This window comes from Cataglyphis hispanica, chromosome 12 (assembly GCF_021464435.1).
Source record: "Cataglyphis hispanica isolate Lineage 1 chromosome 12, ULB_Chis1_1.0, whole genome shotgun sequence".
Taxonomy (NCBI): domain Eukaryota; kingdom Metazoa; phylum Arthropoda; class Insecta; order Hymenoptera; family Formicidae; genus Cataglyphis; species Cataglyphis hispanica.
Genome location: NC_065965.1, coordinates 818,011 through 835,159, shown reverse-complemented (window position 1 = coordinate 835,159; position 17,149 = coordinate 818,011). Strand labels below are relative to the sequence as shown.

The following is a 17,149-nucleotide window of genomic DNA, read 5'->3' as shown; positions in this document are numbered from 1 at the left end:
AAAATATTAGATTCGTAAAAAACATATCATAAGCCGTTCTTTTTTAAAGTGATTGAAACCGGATAAATACGATCGATCTCGTAGCGCGGTTCAACGTCGACTAAATTAATTCGTTGGCGATAAGCGGCAGGCGGTAGCCTGGTTCCTCTCGAGGGGGACGACTAGAGTGCTCTATAAATTTCGGAGTTCCCTTTTTTCGCTTTCGGATCGCTCTATCGCCCCGAGAGAGGCTCTCAGGGCGTTCCAATTTCAAGCTCGAGCTCGATGCTCGATCTGCATTAAACGCGCTCGAGAGGCAAGCGTCCTTACACACCCGAAGTGGGAAAGAATGATCAGCCTTGTTCTCCTCGCGATGGAGTTCATTGGTATTCCGGATGCGCGCGTTCCTACTGGCCGAGATCGCTGGCTACTCGCGCGCACCAAGACGAGCCTTAACGACCGTAATTTTGTATAATAAATTGCCGATGCCGTGTCTTTCGTCGCGACGAAATAACGCAGCGATCGGTAGCACACAAAAAAAAAACAAAAACAAAAAAAAACGAATTTTTGCTTTCAATTTATTTAACTATGGCATTTTTTTAATGCGTGTTATTTAATCAAATATAGCTTCAAAATTTCAAATATTAAGTTTGATTGCAAATTGTTAAATTAAATTGAAAACATGTTCAATTATTTAAAAAAAAAAAAGATTATGTGTGTTAAATATTAAATATTAAATTTCGTATGACATATAGTGTTCTTAAAAGTAACTATTTGTTCTCTGATGGAATTAAACTCATCAATTTACTAATATAAACTTGTCAAAAGCGGTAATAGTTAATAGAAGCTTGATTAAGGGATTACATATCTTTGACAGTGCCTAAAATGAGATCAAAATTAAACAGATTTTTATTATGGGTAAAATTATGTTTTATTAAAAAATAAAAATACAGTCTTGTAAATTAATCTTTTAAAGAATATTTCGCCAAAGTTTCAATAAAAAAATATCAATAATTGATATTCCCTGACAGCTATTTTCCTAAACGGTATTAATAAAAACAGACATTCGCGATACCAGACATATCTCTGCCTCTTTCTTATTTGAAACAAAAAACAAAAATTTTCCATTAAACTAGATAAATAAAACTAGTACGTGTCATAGGATATTTTCGATTTATCGCTTAGCTTTTTTTATAAATAAAAAAGATCTATATTTTTAGATCAAAAATCGCATTTTTCACTGTCATTTTTCAAGAAATTAATATTTTCAAAATTTATGACAATTATTAGTTTTATTCATCTAGTTTGAGAAAAAATTTTTGTTTTTTTTTTATTTTAGATAAGAGAGGACGGAGCTATTTTTAGTACCGCAAACGTCTTTTTTAGAAACACCGTTCAGCAAAGTAACTGTCAGAAGGATTTTTGATATTTTTTATTGAAACTTTGGAAAAGTATTTTCAAAATACTACTCTACAAGATATATATTTTCATTTTTGAATAAAACATATTTTTACCCGCAATCCAAATTCGTTAATTTCGATTTAAATTTAGGTCTGTCAAAGGTACGTTAACCCCTTAAAAACCTACTCGAAATTAGAGGATTAAGCACATTGTCAGTGTATTTCCTAGACATGCGTTCTAGGTGCACGTATGCAACACTCACCCGGTATCGCCGATGTAATCCAGCATGCGTATCTTCAGCATGTCGTATGCTGAATCGGTCGCTGGCCGATCGTCACATGTGCGACGAGACCTCCGGTCGGAGATCGGAATCGTCGCCGATGCTGAAATAATCGCACGTCGCCGACGACCGATATTCCGGGCGAGTCTATAACGCGATTTATCGAACGGTACCACGTCCCCGATGCCTCGAAACCAAGTCGCGCGCGAGTTTAACGCGAGTCACCACTTGACACAAGAGACGCACATTTATTCGATCGATGCACACAAGTCTAAATTTATATATATATATATATATAAATGTACCAGGTGTTTGGTATAAAAAATAATAAATATATTGTGACACTTCAAGACATTCAGGCAAACATAGATTCGTATTCGCCGGATATTTAGAGTCAATTATGCTGCCTAGTATTAAAGGCAAATCCGCATTCAATATTTATATATAAAATTTGTATATATCTTGTATATAGTTAAAATCAAAAAATTGTAGAAGAAAATATGTGTTAAGAAATTTCGATACAATAACAGATAAGAATATTATCTAAAATATAAGGTGCAGAAAAAATACTGGGATCCTAAATATCTCGAAGGGAATGGGTTCTGGAGGAAAATGTTAAATATAAAAGTTTTTAGGTGTGGAAAAATACATTTTACCTTTTGGCTATCTGATTGGTCAACTAGATTTTGGGGGCCCAGCGTCTAGTTTAAATCCAATCGATTTTTACTTAAATAGTGACCTATATTTTTTAGGCCCGGATTTAGCTTCAGGACACGTTTTTATATCTGGCATAGCCGAGGCCTCTTTTGGGCCCAATAAGAAACCTTATTGGGTTTCTTTATGGGCCCAATAAGAACCCTTATTGGGTTACCTAACCTAACCTAACCTAACCTAACCTAAATTAAATTTTGATAACAATTTTTTGTTGCATATCGATGTTTAGGAGAGTTTTCTATTTAAAATCAATTAGATTTTTGAACAAAAGGTCTATGTTGGACCAATAGAGGACCCAAATGTTTGTCAGCTATGTCAAATCCGCGATAAAAAAATATGGAGCCTACTTGAAAAAATGGACTTGGGCTTTATTGAGCCCAAACTAGGGCCCAAAATCTAGTTGACCAGACAGATAACTCTTTCGATACCCAAAAACTTTTGTATTTAACGTTTTCCTCCAAAATTTATTTCCTTCAAAATATTTAGTCTCAGGATTTTTTCCACCTTGTGCAGTAATGTTATCTTGCCAGATACTTTAATAGATGCTACTACTTCAACAGATACCACTTCAATATGTATACGACGTAAATACCGGCAAATTAGGGCATTAAATGCAATTAGAGCAACGTAATAGCCGTCGTGGCTCGTTAGCTAACGTAAATAATGATTTTATCGAGAAATTGGTTTCCCGGGGGAGAGGTACGTGAGATCTATCGAGAGGAACGACGGAATCGAGTCCAGAATCGCAAGAACATGATCTCAGGGTGAATTCGCACATGTGTTCCGTCGCGATCACACCCGCTGAGATAACGCGACCGGTCCCGTTATCGTCTCTCGCGATCGATTAATTCAGCCCGATGCGTTTCTTCGAGGTGTACGATCATCGGCGACACGGAAGAGAGATCCGCGGATGCCTTTTTTCTCGTCTCGAGATCGTCTCGTGAATCCCGTCTCGCAAGCAGGAAACCTCGATATGTCGCCTCCCAATTAACAGCGTGTGATCGTCAACTTCAAAACTCGTTTCAATTTATCCGTTATATTAATCTTTCTCCAATTAATATGCACTGTAATAATTGATGTAACTTTTCCGCAAAATTACATTAAATTATTCATATATATGTCTATTTCTTATTTACTCTTTTTTCAATGTTACGAATATGATTAAAATTTAAAGTAATTTATGTAATTATAAAGGCGTTCTAGCTATCAAAAGTTCAGAGCGTATATTTTTCAAGTTATCATGACGAATAATAATCCAGATCACGAAAGTGGTCCATCTCCAAATCCGGACAGATTCGAAAATACTCCTGCAGAATCTATGTATAGTCAGATGCGATTCATGAAAAATTCAGCTCTTCCTCTTGATGAATAGATCCACGATCTCTAAAAGGATTCGTAAGTTCGTGACATCATCGGGAATCCGCATTGTTTTCAAAAATAAATCGCGCCACGAACAATATTGCGAACGTATTAAGGCAGGAATTTTAAATGATCTTGAAATTTGAAACCAGCCGATTGCGACACGAAACGGCTCTCGTCGTTTCCATCGCTCGCGTAATCCACGTAGGTCATTTGACATTTGACAAGGTCGATTTTCCCTCCCAATTACGTGCGTTTGTTATACGCAACTAACAACAATAAAATAAAACAAAATTCACAGAGCATTATTCATCATCGCCTTCCACGACTCACGTGTAATTCATATCGAATATAACGATATAACGATAATCCCCTCGACGCTTTCATCCGGGAAGCTTATTGCCGACACATTATTACCTCGCGCAAAAATCAAATATTGTTACATCGTAAAACTTTCATAGGAATATTATCACGTCTCTCATATTTCAATTTTAAAAATAAGCTTCCCCCATGCCTCAAATATACTTCAATTACCGAGTTTTTCCCAGTTCTTTTCTTTTTTTTTTTTCCGCCGAAAATCGACACCGATTCGAGAGATGCTTCTCGCGCGCGATCGACACTCCGAGAGAAGAGAAACGGCGAGACGCGACGGCGGTTCGAAGCGTCGAACAACTGTTTAACGAGCCCGCTCGTACTTGGCATCGTCAGTGGCACTCGTTCTCCCACCCGCAACAGCCTCCTCCACCATCTCTTCCTCCTCCTCCTCCTCCTCCTTCCGCTCATCGCATTCTCTTCGCTCGGCTCCTCCACCACCTCCGCCTTCCGCTCCTCCTGTCCGGGATCCTCGAGAGAAGGACTCGCGAACCACTCACTCGCGAGAGTGCCTCGCCGGTCTTTCGTGCCCGACAAGATGTTTGCGCTCTTTCAGGAGCCAATCGACGTCGACACTTTGAGTGCGATTGATTATCATCAATAATTGACGCTATGATAACGATATTGCTCTTGTTCTCTTTTATCGAAATATTTTCATCTCAGAGTTTTTGGAAATCTAATTATCTTGTCAATTTTTCTAGATTTTTTTCGTTTCATATATCTTTTTTATTTATCAAAATATATATATTATTGTGTCATTGATTGAACTGAATTCTAAATAATTGTTATAATTATATGGATATAATCAGAGCTTTATACTATATTATCTTTCTAATATTTGTATAAAAAAAATAACACTATATGTTTATTAGACGTCATATATGTTTATTAATTTTCTTATCATTGATAAGGACGCGAATGGGATCGAAGCATTTGGTATTTTGGTATATATGCTTTATCGCTTTAGACCATGTTTTTATCATCACGTTTTATTAAATAAATAGCACGCATTAAATACTGCGTCCGGGCTCCAATTGGCCTCTTTGTCTCTTTTATTTCAAGATAACACTGTTCAAAAATAAATAACATCAACCTTTGTCTCCGATGTTTTTCTGGTCAGTTTTTCCGAAGGAATATCGATAAGGGTCTCCTTTTTATTTGTTAAGGGATCTTTACGTGTTGTAAGAAAGAAAGATTAGCCTACAGAAGGGTCAGATTAGGTTTAGGGTTAAGAATCCTCTGGTCTCCACTAGGCGTCCACCTCCTGGTTGATGCCATTACTCCGGCAAGACCGATCATTTTCGACTGGGATAATAGCACGGGGAAGAGACTCGGGAATCGGCGGAAAATCACGAGACCAGTTACCGAACGTATATACTAATAGTATGCCCCGTTGTTTGACCGCGGAAGATCGCTTGATGCCCCGAGCCAAAGTGCATTATGAATTTCGCAGCGTTCGGACGATCGCGCGAATTTTTCCGAAGCAAGATAGCGCGCGAATTTCCTCGGGCAATTTACCATATCGTGAAAAATAGCATTTCCAAATGGAATTTTATATGACAAAGAGTCATCGTATGATTAAATCCAGGAACAAACGAAATTAAGCGAGATACAGATCGCTCGCGAGCATGTGCGTCACGTTTATTCAATTATCATATATCTATGTATACGGCTGCGTATATATATCGCGATACAAATATTTATTCGCGATAAATTCCCCCAAGAAACCGCGCTATTCGATAAAGCCTCCGGGAAATTTCGAGCTTCCTAAAGCCCGCAGGAAGGCCACTTTCCTTCCACGAAATGCTACGAACCGCCCGACGTTGTTCCAGCAGTCTGATAAGATTACCGCTTGAATGAAGTCATACATCTTTTATTCGCACCGTAACGAACCGGGAAGTCTAATGTATGAAGCGCCAGGAACGCTCATAAAGCTTCACTGATAAATGCATAATTATAATCGCCCACAGATATCATCTTCATATTCATAATGCCATTAATAATAACGTTTCATTTTAAATAAATTCTTCTACTAGTAATGATACAATTAAAATTATTAATTATTAATATTCTTTAAAATAATAATGTAATTATATGTAATAATAATAATAATAATAATAATAATATATTGATAAAAATATTATTAATAAAAGTATTAATAATTTTAATTGTACTATTATTAATAAAAATTTATTTAAAATGAAACGTTTTTATTAATAATTCTTCTATTAATAATGATATTTAATTAATTAAATTATTAAACAATTAATTTTATAAATTATTAATATTTTTAAAATAATAATTTAATTGTATGTATGATATATATATATATATATATATATATATATATATATATATATATATATATAATAATATATATATTATTAAAAAATATTAATAATTTTAATTGTACTATTATTAATAAGAATTTATATAAAATGAAACGTTATTATTAATAATATATAACCTGTGTGTAATAATATATAAACAAGATAATACATGATAATAATATACATAAATGTTAAAATAATTTTTCACATTTTCCTTTTCGTGCTTATATTTTATTTTATTTGTGCGATAACGCTATTAATTACATCCTTTCACGTTTCAAAATTTCAGATTCTAACACACAGAGATTAATTAATTAATTATAACATAAAGGAATATTTTTAATTCATTCAAAATCATTTTTTTAATATTTAAGTCCCGGGATGACTATTCAGTTCCACCCTTTCATGTCACCTGGTGGGATGGGGGAAAATAATCCCTTCACAGGATTCAATCGAGGACGACCCCCGTGTAAAAGGGATACAACCCCCTGTAGAGGCAGTTAGGTCAGGGGTGCATCGCGAGTAAAATAGCCAATTACCAGTGCATATTTTTTTTCTCGAATCCCGACCACCCCCTATTGTACCGGTCAAATTTAGCGGAATCATTTTACGCGACCCCCTATCGCCGTCATTAACGCACGGTCATTAATCTTCGTTCGAAATCGATGCGCGGAGGACGCACGCGCGACACCGGCAGTACGTCAATTTGTATTCGGGCTCTCTTGTCACAGTTGCAAATAAAGAAAAGCCCCCGAGCGAGTCCCCGATAACGAACCGACTTGTTTCTCAGCCTCGAGAAACACACTGATAAGAGAGACATTTCCATACAGTATTCAGGATAGAGCTAATTTTGCGGCTAATGAGAAGATAAATGTGAAGAGGCCAGTAATATAACATAAAGCTTACGAGCGGGGAAATATATTTTTCTATGTTTCGTATTCTATCCGGAATTCATATAGAACAAAATATATTTATAAAAGTACAGAGAAATTATTTATATAATAATTACAAAATTTCGATGAGACAGACTCATATTTCTTTTATAATATTTTGTTTAATGAAATTTGTTACGTTTTATTTCTTTCGTTCTACACTCTCTCTCTCTCTTTCTCTCGAAGATATTAGAGCCATGATGGGAATCTCGCAAACTCAATCTTATTGGCAGGATGATCAAATACTGCAGAAATCCATTTATCGTAATAATATCGAATGTCAATATTTTGCAGATTTATTTCCGTGAGTTCACAAAAACCGATTTTCCCTCATATAATTCTTTTAAAACATATAAAATCATTACATACAATCATTATATACAAAATCAGATTATTTAATTCCATTAAAAATTAATTTAATTCCAAATGGAATTTAATTCCATAAAAAATTGGACAACTTTAGAAATTTTAGTATTGTCACATTAAATATCCATTATTATCATTATTATTCATACACAAATGCAGTCCGTCTCTCTCTCTCTCTCTCCTCCCCCCCCTTCCTCTCTCGCTCTGTCCCTTCTCTCTCTCTCTCTCTCGCTCTCTCTCGCTCTCTCTTTCTCTTTACAGGTAACAGAAAAATAATTTAATTTCTAATTAAAATAATTGGCGTGCTTTTATTGATATAGCGAGATCTCTCTCGGCTTATTTATCGCTCGTCGAGTTTACATAACGCGCCCCATTCATTCATGACGCGACGAATACAAGGATGGAGAGAGAGAGAGAGAGAGAGAGAGAGAGGAGAGGGAGGAGGGAGGGAGGAACGGGAAGTGCGCGCGCGAAGCCTTTAAAAATCTAGCTGACCCAGTTCCCGGTGTTCCGGTCGACGCAACGTACGGCAGCTCCGTTAGAGCTAATCGAAATAGCGGGGTCATCCCGCCGATCGAGGTAGCGAGAAACGCGCTTCTGCTGCTCCTCTCCTCAAGGTCGCTTCCGTTCCTCTTCCGCCCTACACTGCCCGCACTACTTGCCGCAATCGCATCCGTTCCCGGCACCTAAGCGGAATCTAATTTATTACTCAACGATCATCTCCGCTCGACGAACGGTCGATCGACGATCGCCCGATCGCGACGCGACGTAGACTGGAATGAGGATGTTCTCTCTCTCTCTCTCTCTCTCTCTCTCTCTCTCTCTCCTACCTCCCGCCCCTCTTTTACCCTCCGTATGAATAATCCCCTTCGTTATGTAAGGAAAATATGATATTTGATGTATGTTAATAGATTCTATGGTAAAAAAATGTAATGATATATGCTTGTATGTATGCGGAGGGAAAATTGTATTATTAAAATTATTTAAATTATGGGAAAATTGTATTATTAAAATTATTAAATTATATATATATATATATTGAAATTATAAAATTAATAATACAATTATATGTTTGAAAATATTCATAATTTGCAGAAAAACTATTTCGGAAAAATTATATATATATAATCTCTCTCTCTCTCTCTCTCTCTCTCTCTCTCTCTCTCTTTCTTTATATATATATATATATATATATATATATATATATATATATATAGAGAGAGAGAGAGAGAGAGAAAGAGAGAAAAATTGTATTATTAAAATTATTTCAAATACGGATATATATATATATATATATATATATATATATATATATATATTCAATATTAGTAAATAAGATGTGGGATATGAAAGAATTTCAATAACAACACGGTTGTGACCTTGTCGCAACGACACCTATATGAGTAATATATGTTGATCGTAGCGATTGAATTTCATTCAGTCGTATAAAAAGTATTTACTCGGCCTTCAAGGGAGAGAATAGTAACGCCGGAAGCGTACGTCTCGAGATACGCGTAGCGTAATACATTAATCAACCACAATGGCGATAATGGGGCGAGGCTTTCTAATAGCGACGTCAGCGATATTATCGGGAAGTTGGCTTCAGGTCAAATTTCGAATCGCGCGACTTTCCAAATACGGAATGTTCATACATATCTACGTACACCACCATCGAATATATTATATATATATATATATATATATATATATATATATATATATATATATGTACGTATGTATGTATATAGAACGGTGTATAAAATGCATATAAAATGCATATATAAAATGTATATAAAACGCGCGATAGGAAGAATCGCAGATAGAAAGAATATATATATATATATATATATATATATATATATATATATATATATAGCGGAAGCGGAAAAGAGGAGCAAAAGGTAACAGGGTTAAGCACCCTACCTGTGGATCGCGACGCTCCGGGGCTCTGGGGAGATGATCGCGCGGCCACCACGGCACTCAGCCGGGGGCGTAGGGACCTTGAGGAGGTCGCCGAACGACAGGTGATGGCTGTAATCGCGGCAGGTCCAGGTGTATCCGCGCTCGTCGCCGCCCTCCTTCACGGACGAGCGTTGTTGTTGTTGTTGTTGTCGTCTACCGGCACTGCCGACGCCACCGCCGTTGTCGGCCGCGGCACCGCCACCGCTGCCACCACCCTCGGACAGATGACGGGTCAAGGGTCGCCGCATGTCTCATTCAGATCTCACTAACGATAACTGATGCGACAACGGATCCCGGACACGCCGGTCGACCGGCGTCCTAACGCGTTCGTCTGCGCACCCGCGCGAAGTTTGCCGCGGCTCGTTCGTCGCGGAATTCTCGAGTCCCGAGTCCCGTGTACGTCGCCGAACGACAGATCACCGATCTTTCTTCTTTCGCGCGCGCGTAATAGAATCTTTTCACCGCGAAAAACTCACTGGCCGCGTCGCGATCCGTGGGGCGCGCTCGCGCGCTCCTCTCTGCGACGCCGGAACATCGGGAAAAGCGTTTGATCGCGATACCGTGGATGCGCGAGGAAAGACGAAGGACTGCGTGCGCGCGCGACCGACCCGTCTCCTCCCGCGTAAGCGTCGCCCGCTCTTTGCTCACGCGGCTGCCGCCCCCCCACGGAGATTCGTGAGTAACTTGACAGATAAGGCAGATCGCGCGGTCCGCTGGCTGCGTGGACCGATTCGAAAAAATGATTTCTCCACGCCATTCGTATATATGTGGTTGATAAATTGAAGTGATAATAAATTGTTCTTTATTTTAGATTGAAAAAGTAAATATAGCATATATCTCTTTATATTACTTTTATTTAAATTTTTATATAAAGATCCAATTATAAAGATCTATAATATTTTTGCCATTTACCATCGGTGGCTTAGTGTTTTATATTTTAACCATAATATTTATCGAGGGCGTTAGCGCATGCCACTTTTGTTAAAAAGTTTAGTAGTCTATTTAATATTATTTTATTTCGATATTTTTTTATTAAATAGAATTATATCTTATATTTACGCAATTTCCATTCTTTTAGAGATACGCTAATTAATAAATTAAATTATATATATATATATATATATATATATATATATATATATATATATATATATATTTTCCAATGAATTTTGTTTATTTATTAAACTTTTGAACGTGTCATTAATTTTATCATTTGAAAGCTTGAAAAATATATTCCTTAAAATTAATAAGAATTATTAAGGAAATTATCAGCGAATGAGCGTTGGCTCAATAAATCATACAACATAATCTTTTAATCTTCTTATCTGCCAATTATTTATCGTAATTATGTATATAACTATTTTTTTTCTCATTCATAATTTTATATTGTTTGTCATATTATTTGCAACGCTGTATATTTATGAACGAATTGGAAATGTTTAAAGAGGGGAAACAATGGCACCTGTACACGAGTAAAAGCAAATATTTAATTTATTAGTGAATCTGCGCAATCATAAAATATACTCATGTAACGATCAACGAGATATAACATCGATAGAGCTCGGCGTTGAGCGAGACGAGACAATCAACGGGGGGGCGGGGAGGGGGGATTGAGGTCGGAATCGGACGTAATCGCAGACACCCTAGAGGAAGTCGCGTAACTTCCTCGTGGGGACAATAGGGCGGATCAGGGGGGAGGGAGGAGGAGGAGGCAAGGGGGCGCACCTTGTTAACCGGGTCTCACCATTTTTCTCCCGCCTACGACGAAGCAGGTGATGCTTCGCGAAAAAAAAAAACATACGGCACATCTCGTCGTTTGTGTGTACACGCTATATAAAAATAGAATCCACGGTGCGCATCCTGATGTACGGTCATCGTCATCGATTGAACAACGGGGAGTGGGGGGGGGACTCGAGAGAAACTCAACGGGGAGGATCGCGGGATGACAGATAGAAAAATCAAACGTCGATCAGCTGTTCGTGGTGACGTGTGTCGGCGACGCTGTAACATTCGTATATTATAATTCGACTACGGGTCAACATCACTATGGCAGACGTATATTCGACGCTCGTAAAGTAACGAGCGTTTTTCGGAAGGGGAAAACCATTCTCTAAGCGACGAATCCACCTCTGATTATTACGGGGCTTACGTTAAGTAAGGATCGACCGATCGGTCCATTAATTAGCTAATTGATGTTTCGCGAGTAACGTCATATTTCTTTTTTTTTTTAAACGCAACCCCTTCCCTCCTCATTAAATCCTCCTCAAAAAATCATTGTAAAACTGCTAGAATTTCGCATCTCTCTCTCTCTCTCTCTCTCTCTCTCTCTCTCCCTTTAATCGATTCGTACAAAAAATATACGAAGTTACTCGCGAGGCATACATTCTGCTCTGCGTGCGGCTGTGTGTGACTCGGGCCGCGCCAAATTCCTGCAGGAGAGGGTAACGACTTAAATTAGTCGTTAGATTACATTCCCCTTGTATTCTGACTAAAATAAAACGAGAATTCCACGATAAAGACGTGGAAATATGAATGGAATTATAATTAGATTCTTCTCGCGAATCTCTAAACTATTCAAAGGATTTAATCGGAGTAAATGTATCTCGTTAGAGACGAGGAAGTACACTATAAATAAATCGCCCACTCAAAAAAGGGAGCGCCTCCTTGTATTTTCGAAAGATATACCCCTACTCGCGCCAGGATGGCGATGCTATCCAGGGGCGCGGCCCAGTTTACGACATCTTCTACGCGGCGAATCGGATCTCTACGACTCGCCATTCGCGTAACGCACTATTATCGAGCTACAACATCGGCCGCGTATACCTACGATTTATTAACGACTTGGCCGTGTATAAATATATGTATATATATATATATATAAATCGCGACGCGCGAAGGGGGTCGAAACAGGACTGCCTGTGCGCTACGCGCATCTCACTCGCTCTTGCACGATATTAATTACTAAATCTGAGATTGTTTAAGATATCTGGATTCTTCTATCAATTTTCTCTCTCTCTCTCTCTCTTTCGCTCTCTGTTTCTCCCTCGCAGGCCCCGCGCTCGCGGAGAACCTTAGCAGCCGACCTGGTGCAGCATCGACGCCAACCGGAACACCCGCATCCAGGCGAACATTCCGGTGGATGGCGAACGGCAAACGGTGGCCCGCGTCGACGACGACGTCGACGAGGTCTTGCGTTGCTCCTGGGCAACGGACGGCGACGTCGCGTCCATGGATGCGGCGTCGCTGCTCTCCGACTTCCTCTGCTTCTGCTGCTGCTGTTGCTGCTGCGGCGAGTACTTCATGTCCGCTGCTATATGAAGAGGGAAAGCGTTGAAAAGTAAGAGAAAGAGATGAAGTACTGACTCTCGCGGTACTTTGTCCGTCAGTGATGGAACTTGGAGAATGAGAGCGTTGTAACGGTAATCCTTGAAAGAGCTGTCATTTGTCGACGTATATTACTTTGATAAAATGAAATATGTACGTTATATAACGTTTTATCGTTACGTTTTGATTAACAGAATTCAGGTCTGAAATTCCCGACCGTTGCCAATTCAAAGAAAAGAAGGATTTCTAATTATAAATATAAAACGCGGCTAATTAAATAGTATAGCTTTATAAATTTGTTAAGAAAACGTACAAAAATTATTTTTAATTATTTTTAAATATCTCATGTATTTTTGTCTATATATTTTCATTCATAATTCATGTAAAATGTTGAATCCAACCAGTCCGCCTACGCGAGCGGTATGACTTTGATGCGAGCGAATATATCTGGCGATAAATTTCTAGAATTGCAATTATTCCGTGATGAACTCCGACCAGCGGAAAGAGATCCGCGTAGAGATCTTTTTGCGTAAAAGCCGTATCAGCCTTGATTATATTTATTTGCGTCTATTCGGTCACGGTCTCCAACGCACACACACTACAAAGAGACACCCTATATAACAATCTTTAATTTCGAAGAACAATGTTCTCAAAAATAAATAATTCAATTTCTCTCAATACATATACAACAATATATGCTTCATTAATTATCATCTTCGTCTAATTGCAAGCGCGCTCATTCTTACGTTAAGAAAAAAAAAAAAAAAAATTTTGTTTCTTGTTTCGAATTTTTAATACGCATGTCATAAATGTCAGAAAGAAACATGAGTCAGATTCATGTATTGCTCCCTTATATTATACGGCTGTGTTTATTATACTGTTACGAAACCGCTGTTTCCAGGAGCGCGCGATCGCGATAAGGTGGGCGTCTCGGTTGGCGCACGCGTCTCTTTCGACCAGCTGATTCCCTAGACCTACTTTTCGTTCGATGATGTGCGGGCTGACATCATATATACACGGCCGTGTCACTCTCGATACCGCCTTTTCCTTCTACCCGTTTTCTTGCGAACTGAAATATCATAATATCGCTCTTTACATTTTTTTTTTTTAAGTTCATTAGTGTCAGCTGAGAAATCTAACTGTGATTCTCTTTCTCCTTTCTTTCTAAGAAAAAAAAAAAAATTTCCTCTATAAATAATCGGTTCACTTTGATTAGCACGTTTATGACAAGCCTGTCTGAATATCCATTAGATTTCTGTGAAGGTTTTATCTGTTTAAATCTTCTTTTTCTCTCTCTCTCTCTCCGTGTACAACCGACTGTCATCTGCATTACGCGATCGTGATGTCATGCATCTCTAATAGCAGTAAACGCACATTCCGTCATACGCACACCAGGCTAACTCGCAGCTGCAATTGCAATTAAATACAATTTCGATCGATTGGATATGAATCTCTAGAGATACCGCACATTTCGAAACGCTTTCTTTCCTTTTTTTAAATAAATTAAAGAAAAAAATCCGTATATGAAAAGAAAACAACCGAAGATTTTGCCGTTTATATTTTAGGATAATCTACATTTTTCAAGATTTTTATTAAAGTTTTTCTGTACATTGATCTTTGGAAAAAAAAACCCGTAGAGAGAAATTAGCATCGTTTATCACTGATTAGAATATTTTTTCTCTTCATTCATCAAAATTATTTCTATTTTGAATAAATTAATTACGCACTGGTTTTATTTTTGGAGAAAAAAAAAAAAAACGTAAACATATCGTCGCTTGTATATTTTCGCGTGTAAGTATTTGTACGCGTGTACATGCACGCATGTCGAGTGATTACGTGCCCTAAATCCTGGTCGTTGCTCGAGGCCGTCCTTAGACCTGCACGCGCTACTTGATTGAATGAGCTTTACTTGATGCACGCGAGCAACAAAGGTTACGAGTCATTGGCACAATATCAATAAACGTTATCAGTAAAAGTTATATATATATATATATATATATATATATATTCAAAAATATCGTCATGAATTTACGCGTGTATGAAATCGCAGAGTCGATTGCTGAAAATTGATTTTTCACACTAAAAGTATTACACGTAAACATTAATAAAGAGCCAATTAAAATAAAAAATATAAGAATGCCAATTTCAATTTGCAATTAATATGTCATGTAAGAATTATTAAAATTAAATTTATGTATTTATTAAAGATAATCTTTTATCAATCACACACGCTTTGAAAAGAAAGGGAAAAAAATATAAAAGCAGAGAGATTTATTTCTCGATTGTTGAGTTATCTCGGTGTCCCGATAACTCGAGTAATTATTTCTAGTATCGATAGCTCTGAGAATAGAATTTCTTCGAGAGAAATTTTCTAGAATACGATTCCATCTCGAAGAGTCCAATCGTTATTCGAACCGTCCACCCTACTTGTCGCGCGATAATCTTAATTCGCTAACAGTAAATCTAAGCGTAAATTATTAATTAAATGACAATCGATAAGTTTATCGTGACAATTATAATGACCTGAGAACCACTCAAGATATCTAGAAAATTAAAACTTTTTTTCTAGGCATTCAAAGAATTAAAATCACAATAAATGTCTTTACAATTTTTTTAATCATACCACCATCTGCAAAAATAACAAATATTATTTAAAAAGAGAAAACAAAATAATACAAATATTCCAAAAGCGTTTCAGCTTTAACTGATAACTGATGATAGCCGATAACCATCGTCGTGCTCATTCGCTATATAATGGTTTCACCGCGAATAGATCAATAAGTCGTTAAATGTCAAAACCACGTTAAATCGATCTGTCAACCGTAGAATGCGAGAGCCAAGTATGATCTAACTTAATGAAAAATAATCAATAACATGAAATAAATATATTAACATGATGATGTATATCCCGACAAGATCAAAGTCAAAAGAGAGAATGAATAACTTCTCACACGATTCGATTCACCATATCATTCCAGCCGTTCCCCAAAAAATTATCTCTACATTTGTCAGAATTAAACGGTTCTCCAAGTTCCAGACATAGTCGACGCGAATTTTTAATCGTCACTCACCTGATCGACTCGTGTTTGATCGCTGAAGCTCGTTCGCCGAGCTCGGACGTCGATTATTCTATCTGGTGAACGCGCGATCTAGCTTCCACAGCGACTCCGTGCGCGGCGCGAAGCGTTCTGCGGAACACGACGACGAGGTGCATCGAAAACCGAGGACGGGAGAGGAGAGGAGAGGCCATGGCATCTCCTCTCCGTCGCGCAACTTGTACGTCGACGCGATCGTTGGGACGGTGCACGATGATGGTGATGGTGGGATGCCGCTCGTCTTCGTTGGCCGCGCATTCCGCAGCGCCGGCGCTGCATCGACCCGGCTCGGTTGGTGGTTTTTCGACGATATACGAAAAAGCTCAAACACCTACCGCGACTCCCGAAACGCGAACCTCCCCTCCCCTCCCCTCCCCTCCCCCCCCCTCCGCGAGGATCGTTTGTCCCTCTCTCCCCTTCCTCATCCTTGAAATTTTTGAAATCTGTCCTACTTTCGTACGTAATGCGTTTTGTTTGTCGATTTATCTTACTCAATAACAAAACTTGAAAAAAAAAAAACTGATATTGTTAACACAATGCCTCTATTATTTAATTTCGATGGAATTTATTTTAACAAAATAATTTGCGTGCTCAGCGAAAAGTCACGTCTCTCGCTTATTTAGGACGATCGCAGTCGTCTTGAATTTGGTCAAGTTTAAAACATTCGTGAGGACGACAATTTTCAAAGAAAAGAAACAGATTTTTATGGATTTATGAAATTTGTTTTTATAAAAATAATTATACAGATTGTGGCATTTAAATTGACACATTTAAATATCATAAAGGCAAAGCATTTAATAAAGAAGCTTCAAACAAAGGTTGTTTGCTTTTGAAGGGGGAAGAGAATAGCATTATTTATTTTCAATTTGGTAGTTTTGAAGGTCAATTTTATTTTTTTTTTTAAATGGAAACCCTTATTTTTTATTGCATATTCTTATAGCCCTTCGACCTTTACAAAACACTAATATAAAATATTTTTCATTAAATATTTTTCAAGATATTTTATATCTGACATATTTTATATAAAATAAATAA

At 37.6% G+C, this 17,149-nt stretch overlaps 2 protein-coding genes across 5 annotated transcripts in view; both read right to left on the bottom strand.

The window, feature by feature from the left end:
• LOC126853389 (rap1 GTPase-activating protein 1-like) overlaps positions 1-17,149 on the bottom strand; it is a 132,138-nt gene that overhangs the window by 112,704 nt on the left and 2,285 nt on the right. The window contains exons 1-2 of one of the 3 annotated variants that reach the window (XM_050599082.1): positions 4,268-4,376; positions 1,643-1,887 (exon numbers count right to left, since the gene is read on the bottom strand). The exons of 1 other annotated variant lie outside the window; for it this stretch is intronic. In XM_050599082.1, the coding sequence (XP_050455039.1) occupies positions 1,643-1,683 (41 nt within the window). In that variant the 5' untranslated portion in view covers positions 1,684-1,887; positions 4,268-4,376. Of the gene's footprint in view, positions 1-1,642; positions 1,888-4,267; positions 4,377-9,656; positions 10,203-17,149 lie in introns of those variants that run through there. One more of the 3 variants, XM_050599080.1, reaches the window with a different exon arrangement.
• LOC126853404 (uncharacterized) lies at positions 11,169-16,402 on the bottom strand. Of its 2 annotated transcripts, none has more exons than XM_050599117.1 (2): positions 16,091-16,402; positions 11,169-13,002 (listed from the first exon to the last, which is right to left on the bottom strand). In XM_050599117.1, the coding sequence occupies exon 2, from the start codon at positions 12,995-12,997 to the stop codon at positions 12,767-12,769; it is 231 nt and encodes a 76-aa protein (XP_050455074.1). In that variant the 5' UTR covers positions 12,998-13,002; positions 16,091-16,402; the 3' UTR covers positions 11,169-12,766. The 2 variants fall into 2 exon arrangements, with proteins under 2 accessions (XP_050455074.1, XP_050455072.1); XM_050599115.1 differs by having other exon boundaries at positions 11,169-13,005; positions 16,091-16,392.

Coding starts and splice junctions, on each gene's coding strand:
- LOC126853404 (XM_050599117.1), bottom strand. CDS start 12,997: ATGAAGTACTCGCCGCAGCAGCAACAGCAGCAGCAGAAGCAGAGGAAG.